This window comes from Elgaria multicarinata, chromosome 20, assembly GCF_023053635.1.
Source record: "Elgaria multicarinata webbii isolate HBS135686 ecotype San Diego chromosome 20, rElgMul1.1.pri, whole genome shotgun sequence".
NCBI classification, from domain to species: Eukaryota; Metazoa; Chordata; class Lepidosauria; order Squamata; family Anguidae; genus Elgaria; species Elgaria multicarinata.
This window is the reverse complement of record NC_086190.1, coordinates 2,152,093-2,173,602: the sequence shown is the minus strand read 5'-3', so window position 1 is coordinate 2,173,602 and position 21,510 is coordinate 2,152,093. Positions and strand designations below refer to the sequence as shown.

Genomic DNA, 21,510 nt, shown 5'->3' with positions numbered 1-21,510 from the left:
CCTGATTTCAGAACCTTTCTCGAGATCGCCCTGAGCATTTTGGTCCAGAAGACGATAGCAGAACCTCAGTACTATATTACTTTGAGGGCCTGGTATTGTCACCCACGGTGGTTTTTATAGAGAGATCCTCCCCTTTCAAGGTTTCTAGTTTGCTTGATACGATGCCGTCTTTGATGTACAGGGCAACACCTCCTCCACGACGCCCTTCCCTTCCCGTACAGTTTATATCCAGAGATGACCGTGTCCTACTGGTTCTCTCCATTCCACCAGGTTTCCATTATGCCCACTATATCTATGTTCTCCTTTCAAACCAGACACTCCAACTCTTCCAGCGTGGCTCAGTGTTCCTCTCCAAATATCTCTGGCATTATGCACTGGGGATGTCTCAAAGAATCAAGTCCCAACTGCTTCGGGTGGCAGACTTCAGCGTAGGATCCTGCAACACTAAGTTTGGTATTTTTCAAACTGTCTTCATCTCTGAAAACAAAACCAGACCCAAGAGTGACAGCCGATCTCCAGTTCTGGAGGGAGATTCCACAGAATCAATTCGCTCTTCCGCAAACAGTGCTTGAATTAACCCAGATAATGATCCCAGCTGTTGCAGGCTCATTAATTATTGACTACTTCTTCTGTCAATGTGGCTTAGGGGAAGAGGAAACCATCTAAGGGGGTGGGGAGAAGAGAAGAGGTGGAGTTGAAAATGTGGGCATCTGATGGAAATCCAAATACTGCAACAAGGGAGGTTGAGTTTCCCTTAGGCCTTGTTTGCACTAGGATTGTGAATCCAGTCCGATTCCAGATATAGAAAGAAGCGACATTCTATATCATGCAAAATGGGAACCAAAGATTTTGTATGTGTGTGTGTGTGTGTTACCCAAATGAACTCTTTTATTATCAGTATGAAATAATGACGTGTGGATATAATTGTGGGTAGAGAGACAGATAATAGTTTCCCCCGAGGCTTAGTGAGGGCAGCAGGCCAAGCGAAGTGGCAGCTTCAGCTTCTCACTGGCCTCACATAGCAGCTGAGTACTGTGTGTCCCTGGATGGCAACAGCCGGCAGGATGTTTGTGTAACAGTTTCTGAGCAGGTGCAATCTATCTCTGTAGTAAGAACTCCTTTTGAAAGGGCCATGCCATGGCACTGGTCAAGGTGCGCACCGGGTGTAGAAACTATCACAAATGGAGCCTCCACACTGAGAGGCAGTTAGTCTTATTCATCCAGGGCTGGCAACCAACAGAAGATGGCTCTGCTTCACATTCATGAGCGGCCTCAGCTGGGCACAGAATATTCAACTAAAGTAGTGGTTCCCAAAGTGGGCGGTACTGCCCCCTTGGGGTGGGTGGGATCGCATAGGGGCGCTAAGAGGCAAAGGGGTGGCAGGGGGGCACTCAAGGTCTTTTCCAAGAAGCGCCTCTCCAGAAGGTCTTAAAACCCAGGGACATTTTTATGGGAGAAGGTAGTTTGGTCCCAAGCCGTATAGGGGAAGAATCCATACATGTATTAATACCGTTTAAGAAAAGTCCTTTGAACAGTGAATTGAAATGTTTCAAAAACGCGAATGAAGAGACATACCCTGCTGGGTGTGCCCCGCCACGCCGGCTGCAAAACAAAGGTGTTCGCTCACTTTTCCCTCCCTCCCTCGGCAAGCCTGCGGCAAGTGCTTCGCATTTTGAATAAATATTAAATTAATTGTTCCTGTTTTGAATTTTATTGTTATTATCTTCCTTAGCGGGTCGTTGAAAACCGCTATTCTGAATAATTGTTTTTATAGTGTAGGGTAGGGGGCGTTGGGCATGAGTTTCTGAAACCAAGGGGGCGGTTACCTGAAAAAGTTTGGGAACCACTGGACTAAAGGAATTGGTGCTGACTTTTGACCTGTGTCCATCAAGGCAACTGTGAGCTTCAGTGGATCCCTGGAGATCCCGACTGCTCCTGGCGGCCACGTGGAGGCTTATTTTTGTCCCGTCTTCTTCCACTGAGACCTCCTGCCTGATCTCCAGTGTAATGCTGTGGGGTTTTGTGTTTGACGTGGTGGAGCGAGGGGCTCAGGCACTCCTGGTTCCAAAAACCTGAACTTTCTGCGCCCATCATCCATCCCCACCCCAGTTTCTAATATCTAACAAGACCTGCCGACTCCACAGCCTGGGACCTCACTGTTGCAGTTCATGGTTCAGGGATAGCTAATACCCTTGAAGACAGAAACAAACTTCAAAGTGATCTTGATAGGTTGGAGTGCTGGGCTGAAAACAACAGAATGAAATTTCATAGGGATAAATGCCAAGTTCTACATCTAGGAAATAGAAACCAAAGGCACAGTTACAAGATGGGGATACTTGGCTCAGCAATACTACAAACGAGAAGGATCTTGGAATTGTTGTAGATCGCAAGCTGAATATGAGCCAACAGTGCGATATGGCTGCAAGAAAGGCAAATGCTATTTGGGGCTGTATTAATAGAAGTATAGCTTCCAAATCATGTGAGGTACTGGTTCCTCTCTATTCGGCCCTGGTTAGGCCTCATCTATAGTATTGCGTCCAGTTCTGGGCTCCACAATTCAAGAAGGACGCAGACAAGCTGGAGCATGTTCAGAGGAGGGCAACCAGGATGATCAGGGGTCTGGAAACAAAGCCCTATGAAGAGAGACTGAAAGAACTGGGCATGTTTAGCCTGGAGAAGAGGAGATTGAGGGGAGACATGAGAGCACTCTTCAAATACTTAAAAGGTTGTCACACAGATGAGGGCCAGGATCTCTTCTCCATCCTCCCAGAGTGCAGGACACTCTTCCTTCAAGTAACTTCCTTCAAGTTAAAGGAAGCCAGATTCCAGCTGGACATCAGGAAAAACTTCCTGACTGTTAGAGCAGTACGACAATGGAACCAGCTACCTAGGGAGGTTGTGGGCTCTCCCACACTGGAGGAATTCAAGAGGCAGCTGGACAAGCATCTGTCAGGGATGCTTTAGGGTGGATTCCTGCATTGAGCAGGGGGTTGGGCTCAATGGCCTTGTAGGCCCCTTCCAACTCTGCTATTCTATGACTCTATGATAGCGCTTTGTGCACCCTCTGAGGACTTGTTAGGTCAGGCCAGACGTGCAGCATTCAGGTGGGTTCTGGGACCCCGTCCTCCCCGGTGCAAATGGATCCCCCCTCTTGCTATTCATCCAGCTTTCTCTGCCTCTGCCCAGGCTGTGGCTGCTTTTATGCAAAGCGCATTTGCATGGCCTACTGCTTGAGCATCCCATTCAGATGCCGCAGAGGCCCAGCGGAGGTGTGAAGTTGCACGCAATTCATTCTCGCTGCGTTTCCTCCTCCCTGCGTAATTTCTCATTAGGAGATTGAACGGGGGATGAGGTTACTGTCGGAGACTCGGTGTCTGGTGTCTGGTTCCCCCAGCACCTCTCCCAGCCCCCATTTCAAGGCGTCTCCTGACTGGTATGTGTCTGCACCACTGGCTACCAGTTGAGGAAGAGGGCCAGACCAGAGATACAGCCCAGTATGAGCTACGCCCTTCCGGATTGCGCCTTGCTGAGGTGGACACCCTTGACACCCTGTGAGGACCGATGTCTCTCCCTAACCCAGTGGCCAGACATTGTCTGATGCACTTTTATAAAAAATGCAGGCAATTTGGGACTTTTCCTGTGCGCACCAATGCTCCTAGCAACAATTCTCTTGAACTTTTCTTTTTGTTTACATGAATCCCCCGGGCGTAGTTTAAAGCAGAAATTAAACCATTCATAGCGGTTCAAGGATTTCTTTGGCCCTCAAACTCACAGTTAGGGTTGGGGCATTTCCCATACAGATGTCAGTTTCCTCGCTGGTTTTGAATGAATCGGCAAACGACTCTCAAAGGGCTCGGGATTCTTCAGCCCAACCACCTGCCGGGGACAGTGGGCGCTTCCTCCCCGGATCTGCCGGGCTTCCAGGTTGATCTTTACTTACGACTCTGTGAAGGGAGAAGCGAGAGGAACCCGCTGGGCGGCGATTGGTGGCTGAGCTTCAGTGATGTCACTGGCAGGTGAGCTGATAGGTGTAGCTAATTCATTAGAGGGCCCCTGTAACCAGAGAGGCCGGCTTGAGTATCACAGGTGTACAGAGGGCAGGTATCAGGTGACATTGATGTTTCAGGCAGCAAGGCAGGTTTAGTGGGACTTAGTGCTTCTCTGCACAGGTAAGAGAATTTTTTTAAAAAACACACACAAATGTTTTGCTTGCTTCATTACCTGGAAACAGCTGAGAGATGGGGTGATGGGTGGTATTTTGGTCGGCTGTACCTTTGAACTGCTCAGGAAGCATCTTCTCACCTTTCTGTGGTTGCTTGGCGGTCCTTGGATCCTGTGCAGAGAATACAGACAGATGGTCCTGTTATTGTCCTGTCTTTCTCTGTTGCTGTCCTGGGCAAGAGATGGATGTGTGTCGCTGAGTGGCATCCCGGGCTGGGTTTGTTCTTTCTCTCGAACTTTAAGGAGGATTAATCCAAGGAGCAGTGGGTTTGCGTAGCATGAAATGGGTGTCAGAACTGAAGTAGCATAGAGGCTGAAAGGGTGAGCCGGCAAATCCCCAATTCGAATCTCGCTTCAGCAGTAAACCGCGATCACCTCTGTCTTCCTGATGGGAAAGTGGAAGCTGAAAGATAACTGTATTGCAGGGTGGTTGTAAGGGCTGTGACCATCGCTTGGAATGTGCTTCTATTATTACTAAAGTGGCTTTTATGACTTAAGTAAAAGGGGGGGGGGGAGCGCACACTGGAACGGGAGAAGGGGTGGAGGTGGAGAAGGTCTCTGTGAATGGGAGCGGAGGCTGAAAGACCTGTAGGAAAATAATGACTAAGCCAGCAACAGAAAGTAGCACACAGATGTGAACCCTCCTGCTCCAGATGTTTTGGACTACAACTCCCAGCATTCCTGACCATTGGCTGGCTTGCTGAGGCTGTTGGGAGTTGAATATCTGGTGGGCACCAGACGTTGTGGGCGGCTTCCCTCGGGGATCAGCTGCAACCAGAGCCAGCGACATCTCCCCATCACAGCTCCGAATGGTGCTTTGGTTTCCCCGCCAGGTTTTTATTACTGTGGCCGGAGAGGGATCTCGTCTTCTCTCTCCGATCACAAATATATCAGTTTCTGCACATGCAAGTAACTGGGGCGCCTGGGAGGCTCAAGCTGCAAATGTCTCGTTCCAGATTCGGGAAGACATACGATTACCTGGGATATGTCCTGGTGCAATTCCGGGAATGGCAGAAGCAGGAGGATAAATGATGGGTTTCCAGGGACCCCTCCCACCAGAATAAGAGTCCAAATGCACTGCAAGCCATGCAGACAGAGAGCGTCCGCACTGCACATTTGCAGCTGGTTCTGCTCACTCACAGGACCCCCCCAAGTGAATTTTGTTATGGGTCCACATGAAAAAAAACTAGGTGTACCCCCCCCAAAAAATGCAGGAGTGAAATACACAACCACTGACACCTTCCCCAGCAAAAGTGACTCTTTTTTTAGTATAAAATTGCAAAAGGGTTTAAATGAAACCATTCCTACATTTGCAAAGCTGTTTGCTAAGAGAGCGTGAGCTTTAGGAAGGGAGCACCAGGGCCGGATCTACACTACTGCTTTAAAGCGCTTTATAACAGTTTTGACAACTGTTTAGGGAGTGTGTCCTGGGCCCCAACAGTTGTCAAAACTGTTATAAAGCACTTTAAAGCAGTAGTGTAGATCCTGCCCAGGAAACCTGAGGTGTAGGACATCTGGATTGTCTTTTTCCCCAAGAGAAGAGTCAACCAGGCTTCTACTTACAACCTACCTAACTTTCCTTTGGGGTAATTTTTGCTGTTGTAAAATTAGCTCTCTGAAAAGGGGAGCCCCCTTCTCAGAATCCACGGCATTCAGGGTCAGTTCTTCATTTTCCATAGCTCTAGAGCATTTTGCATGAACCTGCAGGTGTCGGAAATTCAATACAAGCTGTGGCAAGGAATATCTGCAAATATTCCAACTTTGCAGTCTGGGTTTTTGAATGCAGAGCTCTCTTTGGTGAAGTGAAAGGTTCACCTTGAAACTTGCAACTGGGGTCTTGATAGCTTTAGCACAGGGTTGCAGAAACTTCGAGTCCCAATAATAATAATAACAACGACTTATTTATTTGTTACCCGCCTCTCCCTCTGGATCGAAGCAGGGTACAACACAAAATCAAACACCATAAAATACATATAACTAATTAAAACATTTAGAACTAATACATTATTAACAGCAGCACATTATTAAAAAGCATCTTAAACTTCAACTGGGTAGGCCTGCCGGAAGAGATCAGTCTTTATGGCAATCCAGCGTTCTAGAGGTTCCCAGAAGACCATGGCTCCTTTCCCCTGAGCACCTACCATTCTAAAAGGTTGAAACCCCGCCCACCTGCTGAAGGCTTACTGGTAGTAACAGCTTTCAGTTAATACATGCTGATATTTTGCCTTTGGCCCCGCCCCCTTTTCCTTTCAGCTCTGCCCACCACTGAAATATCGCTTCTCTGAAATGGAAAGCGTTTCTGCCCACCACCACCCCACTTCAGCAGGGGTCAAATAGGAAAACGGAAGTTTGGCAAGTGTGAAATAGCTTTGCATATCATCTGTCAAATCCTATAACGAGGAGTGAAAACTCGTTCTCTGAGTGTCAGTTCTTGTATAGCCAAAACGGCGCCATCTTGCACACGAGAGGGAGGCCTCCGCTTGCGTGGGAGAGTCTGAAGGTTCACCGAAATACACACCTAGACACAAAAACCCTTTAGGGGGAAACACACACACACACACACACCAAAATAGCCCAAGGAGAAAAGAGCTGTTTCAGTGGCCACAGACAGGGAAGTGGAAACAAATGGAATAGAGCCCCATGGTAGTGGAGGCTGGTGGCTCCGATTCCAGTGGTGGGCTGAATCCGCTCTGCACCTTGGAGGGCTCCTTTATAGTTCTGATTGAAACTGGGAGCAGATTCATGGCCCCACTGACATTGGAGCCACCGGCCTCTACTGCCCAATGCAAAAGAGGACAGGGCTCGTGCACCTTTAATAGTTCTGCCGAAGAGGGAGTTTCAGCAGAAGCTACACCTGCACTACTAAAGGTGCAGGAGCCCCCTCCTCTTCTATATCTGGCCGCTCTTGGTCTCCCATCCAGGCCATGACCACACCCCGACCTGCTTAGCTTCAGCCTCATCGGGTAGAATTCAGCCTTGGAACTGGAGGAGTGCGGGTCACAGGAAGGGATCTCAGAGCAAATAAGGACACACAGAGAGGGCAGGGCAAGGCTGTGGACTGATTTAAAGGGGAAGGAGAATGAGTTTGGAATGGGGGTTCTCTTTCTGAACTTGAGTGGCATTGCGTTCTTTGATGGACATCTGCAGCTTTCTGGACTTTGCATGTAGCCTCCTTTTCCCAGCTCTGTTAACAAAGTAGCTCTGTGCCCCTCTCTCCCACGGAAGCCTTCTTCCCCCTTCTCTTGTGGCATATTTATGGTGCTAGCCCTACACTCTCAAGGGGAAGTAGAAGGCCTCAAGCCGAGAGCGAGCCGACACCGTTGCCGGCCACCTATTAAATATTAACCGAGCACTCGCTCGTGCCCGGTTGGTGTTTCCTGCCGCTTTAAGAATGCTGCTTAGAGCGACTTTGGTTAATACTTTGCACTTCGGGCATTCAGAAACCTCTCCAACAAAAGGGCCAGTGTGGAGGGTGGTTTGAGCGTGGGCAGGCTTGAGGCTTGCAGAAACCACTGTGTTTTTCACGAGAACTCCAAGGTCCACCAGCCGGCGCCAGGTGCAAATCATGTCTCCGGACGGTGGACATAGGATTCCAGGACAAAGTGCTTCTGAGCACCTGTTCAGCCCAGAGATTACTTTTTGATACCGGAATTGGAGCCCAGTCTACTTCTGTTTTGTGCCGCCCTGCCAAGCTTTCTTGAATTTAGCAGCCTGATTTAAGAGGGCTCTTCGTTCTCATGGTTGTTAGCATTGAGAGCTAAAAATCCTTGCTGATCTACTCCAAATCACCCAGAGGCCATCTTGTAAATCCCAATTTAGCTTCTGCCCACCCCGTGTATATTGCCTGGGCAGGCAGAATGTGGAGTAGGGTCTACTGGTAGATTTCAGGATGGTTTGCAGTAGATCAGCAAGGGATATTGGCTCCCAGTTGTTTAACAATGGCAACATGTTGCCGGCAAAGTAGTGAACAAAATGGGCTAATCGTAGGTTAACTGTGGGCTGTTTAACCCATGAGTAACCCATAATGTCTGGGTTCACACATTGCCCAATAACCTCCCATTGGGCTGTTTGGAGGTTGATTATGCAAAGCGGCAACAGCATATAGCTCAGCAAATTGGAGATTAATTAACCCACGGCTTGCCGCCATTATGTGTGGACTGGGTCAACCTCTCTCCCCGGCCCTGAGCCTGATTTAGGACACTGATCTGTCCTAACTCAACTATAGATTTGTACTTTGAAAGGCAGATCATCCCAGGCTATGGCTCGTGGGGTGTGGAAGCCCCCAACCCCGACACACACACACCATTTTGCACCTGGTTTTGCTAGCTGGTGGATCCTATTGTTGAAGTAAAAAAAGAATAGCCCAAAGTAGATCCCACAAGCTAACATGGTGTAATGGTTAGAGTGTTGGGCTGGAAGTCTGGAGATCCCAGTTCTAGTCCCTATGCCACTGTGAAGCTCACTGGATGACTTTAAGCCAGCCACCAGCCCTCAGAGAGTTATTGTGAGGATTAATTGGAGAGGTTCCTTGGAGGGGAAATGGCGGGATATAAATGTAACAAATCAATCAATGAGCCGGAAGTCTTCCCATGATTGGTGCAGTGGACAGAGGGTTGGGTTGATGCAAATCCCCTTCTGCTTAATCCTGAGTCTTCTGGGTTGACTTGGACCTCCCTCCCTCCCTCTCTCTCTCTCTCTCTCTCTCTCTCTCTCAGCCCACACCTCCTCCCAGGATTATAATGAGGGTAAGAATTGGGGGAGAAGCCAGGTGTGCTTCCCTAAGACGTCCTTGAAGAAGGACATTATAAACATCGTAGGCAGGTGCTGACCAGAGAGAGAGAGAGAATTCTCCATGGTGGCACCTATTTTGTGGAATTGCCTTCCCAGAGTTGCCCACCTGGCACCAACGTCATTATCTGTTTGGTGCCAGCCCAAAGATAGTTTTATCCCCCCAGCTTTGTAAAGGTATACTTTATTTGTATTTTGGCTTATTTTGATAAACGGCCCTGGAAGCCATGCTGAAGGGTGGTAGAGAATTTTAGAAGATACATTGTAAGCCGCTCCGAGAGCCTTTTGGCTGAGGTGCAGGATAAAAATACTCTAAATAAATAAATAAATAAATAAGATACATACAGGGACAAAAAGGGAAGGGTGGCTGCTTTCACACCTGGCTTGGGGGCTTCCTAAAAGCATCTGGTGTGCCACCATCAGAAACAGTATGTTGGACTAGATAGGAATATCTAGTCCTCCTCCTCCTCCAACTACCTCCTCCAAAGGAGTTTTGGAGTTTGGCAACAAGGGAGAGGGCCTTCTCCGTGGTGGCCCCGGCTGTGGGATGCTCTCCCCAGTGAGGTGCCAACGTTGTCCTGATCTTGGTGCCAGTTTAACATGCGCCTCTGCTCCCAGGCATTTGACAGCATTTGATAAGGGTTTTAATGAGTCGTGAGATGAATTGTTATTGCTGCTGTTGACCGTTTAAAATCCTCATCTGTTTTATGTAAATGGTTTGATATTATGTTGTATTTTTTAGTTTTTTTAATCTTTGTAATCTGCCCAGAGAGCTTTGGCTATTGAGCGGTATAGAAATGTAATCATGCACAGTAGTGGTGTGACTTTTACACCCATGCTGTTAAGGAAAATGCTGCTTTTACACAAGGTGATTTTTCAGTGGTGGTGGTGGGTGGATCCTGCCCTGATAGGAGCATCACTTAGCCTCGTGTGTGTGTGTGTGTGTATGAACGCGTCATTCTGCCAATCCTGCACTGCCTATCATGGTGCACGGTATCCCGGCCAGGGGTGTGGGATGCCATAGGAGCAAACTCCAAAGTTAATGGAGAATTCATAGCTTTACTCCATGATAATGAGAAGTGGAATTTGGCCTCGTCGACAAAGGAGGAGGCAGCGTTTTTTCGAGTCTGTTGCTTCTCACGATGGCCACGGACGACAGGGCTGGTAAGAAAAAGGGCTTGATTCAAGCAGCACCCTGTTAGCTTGGGTAACTAAATGAAACCTCCATTTTTGGAAGCAGTCTAGTCTGCCTCTGAATGCCAGTTGTCGGGGAACTGACAGAGTTTGGGGAGAGAGCTATCAACTTCCCTGTCTCCATGGCTTTCCGGACGTATCTAGCTGGCCACTGTGGAAAATAGGATGCTTGACCACCCAGACCTTCACCCCGATCCTTCAGGGCTGCTGTTCCATTAATGATAAAGGATTAGATCAATGGATGGCAGTCAGTGGCAACATCTAATTTGTAAAAAAATTAAAAACTAAATATTGGCAGCTAGTCAGTAGGAAAGTTACGAATGGAACCTCCATCTTCAGGAGACCTATATCTCTGGACACCAGGGAGAATCTACCTAGGAAGGTAAACCTGTGTTGCTGGGCTGCTTTTGCACTCCCGAGAAGTATCTGCCTGTCCTTCGTCAGAAACAGGTTGCTGGGCTAGGTGGGCCTTTTGGATTTGGACAAATCCAACAGGGCTTTTAGGTTTTTCATGGCTGAAGCCAGCAGGCCTGTGCTTTTAACTGCTGTTTGACCAAGAGAAATCCAGCAGGTGAGTTCTTTATTCCTGCCTCGGTACTCTGGGGGAAACTTAAGTTGCTGAATGTCTGCTTCTTATACAGCGGCTAACTTAGTGTGGGTGTATGTGTAAAAAACAAATATCTGGGATAAAGAGGTGTGTCCGCATGGAGGAGCGGTATGATACAATGGCAGTGAGCCAGGAAGTTCCGGGTTCTAATCTTGTCTCTGACATGAACACCCTAGCAGCTTGGCTGAGTCCATTTCTCACTTAAATGAGTTTCCCATCTGCTATAGTCCTACATTACTGGGTTGTTTTGGGTATTATGTGAAGCCCTTTAGAGTACTATATTTATATATATATATATATAATTTAGTATTGTTGTTGCTGTTAGCGAAGTAGCTCCACAGAACGCCCCTTCAGCTAGAAGGCATTTTTGTGTTGCTCAAAATGTGTGTGTGTGTGTGTTGTGGAAACTGTTGGGAACATTAGCTGTCATCTTCAAATCCCAAACAAGAAAAAGGGAGAAAAGTGTCAGGATGCCGCAAACAAATGTATAATGAAAAATTCTCCAAATCCCAGCCTCTGAGGTGAGAGAGGTGCCAGGCACTGTAACCTGGGGGCCGCCGCAATGGTTGCCAAAGTTCCCCCTTATTTAATGAGAGAGCACACACAAAGATGTAATTGCATTGGTGAGATTTTTACAAAGGGATAAGCTGTCCACACTAATCCTTGGCGTCATTTCTTCTGGTTCTGAAAAATAAGTGTGTTTGTGTGTGTGTGTGTGTGTGTGTGTGTGTGTGTGTGTGTGTGTGTAAGCTGAGGGTTGCTTCAGCTTTTTGGACATAGTGCAGAAGGCAGGGGGAGCCAGGCTTTTCCCCCTTTTAATGGAATTGCCTGCTTTTATCACTCTTGTTCCACATCCTTTATGTTGTTGGGTGACCAAATGTCCAGTTTCAATTTACATGCAGGAGCGACACAACAGTGGATGGGAATCCTCGGCTCCAGAAATGTGATAGGACAAGGCCTGAAAGCTCTGTCGTTCACACTTTGCACAGGGAACACAAGTTTCTCAATGCTCACGCCACATCTCTCCCCAGTTGAGGGGTTCACTTAGTGGGGACTCCCATTAGACATAGTGGATCTTCACTAACCCTATACTAGTGCTCTAGTAGTGGCTGCAAGAAAGGCAAATGCTATTTTGGGCTGCATTAATAGAAGTATAGCTTCCAAATCACATGAGGTACTGGTTCCTCTCTATTCGGCCCTGGTTAGGCCTCATCTAGAGTATTGCATCCAGTTCTGGGCTCCACAATTCAAGAAGGACGCAGACAAGCTGGAGCGTGTTCAGAGGAGGGCAGCCAGGATGATCAGGGGTCTGGAAACAAAGCCCTATGAAGAGAGACTGAAAGAACTGGGCATGTTTAGCCTGGAGAAGAGAAAATTGAGGGGAGACATGATAGCACTCTTCAAATACTTAAAAGGTTGCCACACGGAGGAGGGCCACAATCTCTTCTCGATCCTCCCAGAGTGCAGGACATGGAATAACAGGCTCAAGTTAAAGGAAGCCAGATTCCAGCTGGACATCAGGAAAAACTTCCTGACTGTTAGAGCAGTACGACAATGGAATCAGTTACCTAGGGAGGTTGTGGGCTCTCCCACACTAGAGGCATTCAAGAGGCAGCTGGACAGCCACCTTTCAGGAATACTTTAGGGTGGATTCCTGCACTGAGCAGGGGGTTGGACTTGATGGCCTTGTAGGCCCCTTCCAACTCTGCTGTTCTATGATTCTAAAGGAAGGCAGACTTTTCCAGCAATAGATATTCTTAATGGCAGCTTTATATCTTCATTCACGCAATAGGTTCACTGGGCAAAACAGACCTCACATTTTGCCACCATCCAAAGAACGGGGGAAATTCCTGCCTGTGCACTGCTGATAATGCTCCCAAGAGCCTACCAGTAGAGAAGGAAAAAGAGTTGGCAGTGCTACACATGAAACATCTATGCTACAAATGTAACCCAGTCTGCTCTTATGGCTTTCCCCCACAACTCAGGGGAACTGTAGTTTTGCAAGGTGATAAGGCTAACCAAGAGTTCTTGTACAGTGTCGGTTCCTAGGGTACCTTTCTTGGGAGCCATAACGTTACCCTGAACCTTCTGGCCTCATGCCTGTGACTAAACTAAGCATATGGGACTGAACAGTTGCACATTGCTTCCTTGTATACGCCCCTTCCCCTCCCCTCTTTCCATTGAATGGTAGTTTGTAAGCTCCTATGGGCAGGGAACATACCCTTTGTATAACACCATGCATACCGATGGCACTATATAAATAATAACAAAGAGTAACTTTTGAGTAGGTCTGAAGCTGGCTCTGTGCATAGTGTAGGCAAGGGAGGCGAATTCCCACCCACATTTGGGAAATGTCACTAACAGAAGTGAGGTCAGGGATGCATGGATCTTTAAACTGGATTTAAGCCGGTTCAACTCACATGAATTCCTCCTAGGAAACTTCAGAACCGCATGAATCAGCTAGTTTCTCTGCAGCTCAGTAGGTTTGTCTGGAAAATGGGCTTAATAACTCCACCTGTTCAAACGCTTTCAAATATGTCTTCCTGTCCTGTGATGCCAGCATCTCTGTAACTTATGGAGGTCTGCGGGGCTTTTATTCTCTGGTCGTTGCTGTAATAACCCGGATCCGCCGTCTTGGCTTTCCAGCTCACTTCCCTCGAGAGCAGCCCAGAACTGCGGCGTGTTGACTCCAGCAGGAAGTCACGAAATTTCAACAAGCAGCCCAGCACCGGGGATTATTATAAACACCTGGGCAGCGGGAGCGCCGGGGAGCACACAGGGAACAACCACAAGATGGCGCATAGCGAAGAGGTGAGCCACTAGGGGACACTGCCTGCTTCTCACTGCTTCCTGTTCCTCTCCTACCAGTCAGAGTAGTGGGCAATTGGGGGGGGAGGGGTGATAGCAGGACCACCTCCTGGTCCCTGTGAGGGCCTTTCCCCCAGCTTTCCACATGGGAACTGAGTCAGAGAGGAAAGGTTGCCCCAGGCTGAAGATAGACGTAACATTCTTAGCACCAATTGCACTGGGGCTTCACCTGTCATGCAGTCCTGGACTCAAATACTCGACCCATGCTGCCTTGTGCCTCCCCTATTCCTTCAGGCAGCTCAACCACCTTTTTCAAAACAAAGCAAAGCCTTTTAAGCTGGTGGGCATGCGTTTTGAAATGCATCCATAAGCCGCTTTCATCTTACCTCCCCCAGACCTCACCAAAAACCACATTAAAGAAAATAATAATAATTGCAAAACTGTTCTAGGGATGGATGGAAAGGTGTATTGGTGAGGTTATGGGAACTAGCCAATAGGTGCTCAACACAGCTGGCTTTGCCCCAACACACGGGGGACATGCAGAATCAGTCCTCCTCGTCCACCCCCACCCCAAGATCACTAAGAAGCAGCAGTTAATGAGCTGGGGCAGGAAGTTGTAAACAGCCGGTGCCCACAGCCACTTGCCGGCACGTGATACACTACGACCCGTCCCTTGTCACAGCTGCCTCTGAGAGAGACCTGCTGATGAATCAGTCACTGTGGTCCTTTCCTACTGTCTACCCCATCTCATTGGCCACCTCTGGAAGAATGGGCAACTAAAATGATCCAGGGGCTGGAGCATCTCCCCTATGAGAGAAGGTTACATCAACTGGGATGGTTTAGCTTGGAAAAAAGGAGGATAATGGGAGACGTGATAGAGGTGGACAGAATTATGCATGGTATGGAGAATGTGGATGGGGAGACATTTTTGTCCCTCTCTCAAAACACTAGAACCCAATAGGGTCATCCCATGAAGCTGATTGGTGGGAGACTCAGGACAAATAAGAGGAAGGACTTCTTCACAAAGCGTATAGTTAAACTATGGAACTCACTACCACAAGATGTAGTGATGGCCACCAATTTGGATGGCTTTAAAGGGGGGTTGAATAAATTCCTGGAGGTGAAGGCCATTAGTGGCTACTAGCCCTGATGGTTGTGTACTATCTCAGTATTCGAGGCAGTAACCCCGTGTGCACCAGTTGCTGGGGAACATGTGTGGTAGGGTGCTGTTGCACCATGTCCTGCTTGTTCATCCCTGGCCAGTGGCTGGTTGGCCACTGTCTGAACAGAGTGCTGGACTAGATGGACCCTGGGTCTGATCCAGCATGACACTTCTTATGTTCTTACATTCTTAATGTGGATGTGCTTTCAGGACAGTGTTCACATGTTCAGACCACCTCTATCACTCTCTAAAATGTTACCTTGTGAGTTGAGAGGAGACCTGAAAGGTGGGTGTCCCTCTCGCATCTCACATTAATCTTAGCCTGTGCAGCACACATCTGCCATATGTCCATGAATGGAGAGACCCTCATAGATGCATCTCCCGTTGAAACCCAAGCATTGAGGCTTCTCCAGTTGGGCTGTCTGCTGCCTGGAGTTTGAGTTGCAGCCTTTCTTGGTGCTGAACTGATTTTGCATCTTAAAATCCTTTCATAAACCTGTTTTGTTCACCTTGTCTCTAGTGGTGGTGTCAATCCCTTACCTGGGCCTTAGCTACCAGTCTACTGAGGTATATAAGATACAAAAGGTTTATTTTGGTGTCAGCAGTTTTACAATTAAGGAGTTTTATAATTGAGATGGGTTTGTGGCAAGGAGTGCCACAGACCCAAGTCTCAAAGTATCCAAACAGCAAAGAGTGATGGAAAAAATATGTGGTTTTGTCATATTTGTGGACCACGGCAGTGGGATACCCTAATAAAGGGTTGTTCCTTCACATTTTGTGTTAGAAGTGGAATACCCTAATGAAGGGTTATTCCCTCACACTTGGTGTTAGGGTGGGATATCTTAAGGAAAGGTTGTTCCTTCACACTGGTGGCAGTAGTGGGATACCGTAATGAATGTTCGTTGCTTCATGTTTGCTTTTAGTGGTGGGATGCCCCAGTGAAAGGTGTTCTTCCACATTTTTTACTGTCGCTCTTTCTCTGACTTTTTTTTAAAAAATGTTATCTTCAAAGGCGTCCCTTCTGTCCGATGACAACGTGCAAAATGGAAGCACGGCTGAGAATAAGCCTTCCGGAGAGGTGCCTCCCCCTCCTCCTCCCCCGCCACTCCCCGAGGGTGCCTGCCCACCACCGCCACCCCCTCCACTGCCAACGGAGAACCACCCGTCCTCGGCTAGCCAGCGGCGGTCATCTTCCTCCACCGGAAGTAAGTCAAGTCTTGGTTCTCCAGTCCTAAGGGTGGACTTAAACTATACCAGGGATACAGAGTGTGTGGGGGGGTGGGGGTGGGGGGCTCTAAGAGAATCACCATCCTGTACTAATAGCGAGTTCATTCTCCAAGTCCTGACCCTTGTATAACCAGAACAGCATCATGTACACACCAGCAGGAAATATCAGCACAGCTGGCAGAACCTAAAAATTTTCAGAAGAACACAAAATCTTTCAGGAAAAATCCTGAAGCCAGGGAGAGAATCCAAACCAGATAAGAACTTGCTGGTCATTGTGGCCAGGGGGAGAAACAGAAAACTGGACGGGCAGAAGGAGGGGCTGGTTATAGGATGGAGTAGCTGGAAGTGTAACAAGCATTTCATAGCAGGTCCCGCTTTTTCTTCAGTACCTCACGCTGTTTTGGGGAAAAGGTCTGGACAGTTCAACTGCAAACACAATAACAAACAAAATTATCGATCTGCCGTTTGGAGTTGCACCTTTAACGTTGCCTCTCAGCACATTTTGACTTGCATTTGTGTGATCTTTGCACATCTCTGTTTGCTGTGGAGTGAAGCGTTATGGATTATGAGTTGGGTGAGGGCGTGTGGGTTAGCGTCCCCTCAAGACAAGCAAGCGCTGGCCTGGTTTTATTTCATGTGCCAGGAATGCAGTTTCTCAGCTCTGGTTGTTTAAGCAAGAGGGAGGAAAATAGCATCAATTTGTTTTCATCGAAAGGTGCTGTTACTTCCATGCAAAATCGTAAAGCAACGGGCATCAGTCCAGACTCCCAAATCCGTACTTGATTTTGAATGCTGCAGTGGAATGGATACCCTCACCTGGGGTTGTTTGTATCTGGGATACAAAACTTAGAATTCCAGGGATAGGCAGCCTCCGTTTCAAATAGGAAGACGAAACCTCTGATTTCTTGAGATCCTGCACCCCTGAATTCATGGGTCTGCCCACTGCCTGAGCTAGTGTGGATTTGGCAGACTGATACAGAATGAAGCCTTGGCTAGGATTGCTTCTTATTCAGATGCTTTTTAAGATATTCATAGTCGAGGGCCAATGTGGTGCAGTTGTTAGGGTTGAAGTCACTGCTCAACCATGAAGACCACTGGCGGATTTGGGACTAACCCCGGACACTCTCATCCTAAGCCACTTCACAGAGTTGTTGTAAGGATGAAATGTACACTCCTTTGATCTCCTTGGAAGAATGGCAGGGTAGTGATGATAATGACCGTGTTCATAGTAATAGCCGCTAGTCCCGTCCAGAAGGCTTGGATTGGCTTATAAGAGCAGCTTTTTTGTTATGTTCTTTTCGTTGGTGTTTGCTGTTTTCCTGCTTGTTTTTGTACATATAAAATAAATAAATAAATAAAAGCAGCTCTTCCAGGCATCAAAACAGAATAAAAGACGTTCAAATATCCTTGAAATGTCCCCAAACTGGGAGGTCACGCAACACTTCCAAAATTCATTGTGGTTTGAACATGAACTAGCCTGCATTGACAGGGAGTTCCGTCATTGGTGTGGGTGGGGTGGGGTGGGGTGGGGTGGGGTGGGGGTGGCGCTGGTGAAAGCAGCCCACCCCCTTTCCTTGCTAGCTCAACGTGCTGCATAGACAGCCTGCTGGAACAAAGTTTTTAATCCTATGTTTTTATGGGTCCAAGCAGATTCAGGAACGGCCAGCCGTCCACCCCAGCTAGGCACAGCTGCACATTTTACAGCCGCACCACTTCCTGTGGTGCCCAAATCCACCAGATTCTGAAATGTGACGGTCAAGTAAAAGCCAGTCACTGCTTGCCAAATGTCAAGATAAATAATTTGAATATGCCATGTTCTTTCGGCGTGCTCCTCACTGACATGGTTTGTTCTTTCACCTTGGGAACTGTAGTCCTGCCAAGAGCGTTTGCACGGGCTAACGAAGAAAATCCTCAGCACCTTCACAAAATCACCACTCCCAGTATTCATGGAGGGATTCCTTGGGTGGAAATGGTCTAAAGAAACGGCTTAGAAATGTTTAAAATCAAATTGAATAAACGTCTTAAAACGATAAATATTTGTAGTGTGGGAGAAGCCCTTCGCAGGTCACGTCAGTGGCCAAATTCTGCACTTGGTGCTTTCAGCTTGAATGCAGCTCTCACATGCATCTGCCGCCGGCTTTTAAATACATTGATGGCTACCTCCCTTAGCAAAAGGCTCCGGGCCCTTAAATATTGATGGAGGTTTAATCCTCGGCCTTTTTGTTCGGTGCTTGCCTGTCACCACACCCCATGCTAAGGATGCATTATTTAGGACGAGTTGAGGGACTGTGGGTTTGTGGGAACGTCAACAAGGCATTAAGGCCTCAGTTTTCAGACACAAACACAAGCAGTCAGCCTCTCTCTTGAGTGGAAACCTAAGGTGGCTTCGTGCGTGCGCTTGTAAAATAGGACACAAAAAGTGCCAGATTCTATCCAGTCCAGTATTTTGTTTCTAAAAGCATCCGGCACGGAGAGGTAGATTGTCTCTGTGCAGGGAGATTCCATCTCAGTACAGAGTAATAGCCCCTGTTAGACATGCAGTTCTTTGATAAGAGCCTCCTCGGTTGCGGCAACACGGCCGCGGGATGGCTTGCTTCACTCCAGGAGGCGAGCAGAGATCATAGAACAGCAGAGTTGTAGGCCCCTTCCAACTCTGCTATTCTATGATCTCTTGGCTGCTGCATTTTAAGATTGGTATTGCTGACAATCCGTTTTGGTAGATTGCAGATCTGTGTTTCAAATGGTATGTTTTGCCAGTCAACATGTAGTTTCTTGTTTGTTTGTTTAGTTTTTCTGTTTGCGATGTGACTTACGTGGTTTATGAGCTGTCTTGAGCAATAAAATAAATACATCGGAAAACAGGCCAGAATCCATGAATCCATAATGACAAGATTAGCGAAATCTATCTAAGCCAGACTTCCCCAACGTTGCGCCCTCCACGTGTTTTGGACTACAGCTCCCATCAGCTCCACTGAGGAGGCCAGTTGGCTGTGGATGATGGGAGCTGTAGTCCAAGCCATCTCTATGCCACAGCCATCACCTCACTGTGCTGCTTAGTTTTGGATGGTGATGCCAACATTTTTTTCCTTGGCCTGGTCTCTTTCATGGCTATCTGACACACCAGAAGGACGGAAGGAAGGAAGAAACCATTTCCTAGTGGGGCGATAACGCATGATTAGGAAAACTTCACGTGTTCAATGCCTGTGTCCCAAGCTGCTGTTTAAAGTCTCTTCCACACAAGGCTGTTAATGCACTTATCCGCTTTCAGATTTGTTGCAGAATTGAGTTTTATTTATTTATTTATTTATTTATTACATCTTTATACCGCCCAATAGCCGAAGCTCTGGCACAAGGCCCAATGGTCAGGACTGCTGGGAGTTGTAGTTCAAAGCATCTGGAAGGACCAGGCTGAGGACCTTTCCCCCCTACATCTCACTCAGTCCCCATCCACAACCCAGATGCCATCAGCTCTGCCTGTCACCTTGGCTTCACCAGCTAAAATACAGTTCTGGTATTCGGCATCATCACGGGTTAGAAGAGGGTCCTTGTTGTTGTTGAAAGTGCCAGGGAATTCCATTCCCAGGATCCTTTGCTGGAAGCCCATGGCACTTTACTACACAGGCATAAAACTGGATTCAATTTCAGCCCACACTCCGTATACCTAGGAATGGGTGTGAAATTCGCTCTATCGAGGTTTTTTGAATGAACGTACTCAATTCACGTCTTTTCAGTGAACTGGGAAAGAGTTGGGGGTGGGGAATTGCACACCCAAAATGTTCATATTAAGGAAAGAAGGCCACAGTGTTTGTGTTTTTGAGAAAAACATGCGCCTCCGAGAGGCAGCCAGTGCGGTTTTCTCTGCACCAGCTGCGAGGGGCTGCTCAGACTCCTGGGTCTGAGGTCGGAGCACCGTCTCTAACCTCAGATCCAAGAATCTGAACTCTCCTATGCCCCTACAACTCTGTCCAGGGGTCTCTTAGTAAGAGCGTGTGCTTTGGACAGACCCACGGCATTTCTGTCTTCAGAAATGAGCTAGCCCAAGTAAATTGCAACAACTACCGTAGGAACCGCGCTCTTCATTTGGCCTCCGTGTCCGTCCCATCCTTGGCACGCCCTTTCCTGTGAATAGATTTTGGTGCGTTAATGCAAAATCCTGGTGGAGGGAACATGTCCTGGCTGGCACTGCCTGATGCACGAAACATTTCCTGGAAACGTTTCCAGCGCTCTCAGGGGATGCTGAGTTGGCAGAGAAATCATCTGTTGTCCTTTCTTTCTTTGGATCACTGAGCTGGTCACTGTTCAAAGGGACAGCCGGAGTTTTTACAGCGGAAAGTTTCTTGCCTGCTTCCGGAAACTCCCCTCCATAGCCTTTCTCTTCCAGCTGCTCCTTGCCCAACTTCATGGTCCTTTGCCTTTTTTTACCACATCTGGAGCACATGTGTGTTTGTGCTATTTTTTAAAAAAACGAGTCAGCGCTCCACACGTTTTGGCAGGTGTGACAGGATTTACGGCCCACCTTTTTTCCTGCATATCTCGAAGTATCAAAGTGAGGAGTGCTCAGCGCTTCGCAAGACAAAATACACCCCTGTTGGGCTGCATTGAGCTTGGCTGATTTCATTTTGCCCCAGTTAAGCCCATTTGTGTGTATCTGATGGTTTTGTGACCCCTTTTTTTTTGCTCCCATATCCCTTGTGGGCTGCTGTTTCTGCCATTGACTATTTTGTGGCCTCGGCCCCTGGGAATTCTGCTCAAATCTCACCCCCTTCTCTGGCATCTGAGATTTCGACAGAAACTTTAACGCTTATCTTAAGGCCTAGAAACTTGTGTGTGTGTTCATTTTAATGAAAGCCGATCTTCTCACGGTATTGAACGCGGTGCCCCTTAATCTCTAGAAACAATACCCAATAGTGGCAGAACATTCAGTACATGTGCCAAATCGCCTTTCTCTCACTCATTGGAACTTGAACTCTGAGCCAGGCCCCGACGTCCCAAAGTCAAATAAGGACTGAATTCTTATTTAACCTCCTGTAAAACCTGCTGCTTTTTTAAAAAAAAAAACCCCACGCAACAGCAGCAGCAGAATAGTCCAGCGTTCGCTCCGCCCGTTGGTCCTGACTGCCTCTGCAGAGAGTGGGAGGTTGCTGTTTGAGAGAGTGCTGTGCCCCCCAGGACACATCACTGCTTCCTCCTTGCACTTGGCAGTTTGTCCCCAAACCCAATGCTTGAGCCGTGCTCCTTCTCCCACCACACACACACACACACTCACAGGGTCCCTTTTGTTTGTGCTCATATGTTCAGCATTAGACAGACACGTGAATGTCCTTCCAGCCTTTGGGCTTTGAGGGCTTATTACTGCTCCCGGACTGGCAGGCGTCCAACGCGTGCTTATTAGCCCTGAATCCAGGGGGATTTGGGGTCCCAAGCCGGCGCTTAATAGCATGTCATTTTCCCAAAGTGGCCCATTCATTCCCAGACGCCTTCCTGTCCTCCCTCTGAGAAGGCG

General features: G+C 47.9%; 1 protein-coding gene across 1 annotated transcript in view; it reads left to right on the top strand.

Moving 5' to 3' along the window:
* Positions 1–21,510, top strand: part of ESPN (espin) — a 107,922-nt gene that overhangs the window by 60,481 nt on the left and 25,931 nt on the right. Inside the window, exons 8-9 of the mRNA XM_063145359.1 lie at positions 13,457–13,621; positions 15,793–15,985. Coding sequence (XP_063001429.1) covers positions 13,457–13,621; positions 15,793–15,985 — 358 coding nt within the window. The remainder of the gene's footprint in view (positions 1–13,456; positions 13,622–15,792; positions 15,986–21,510) is intronic.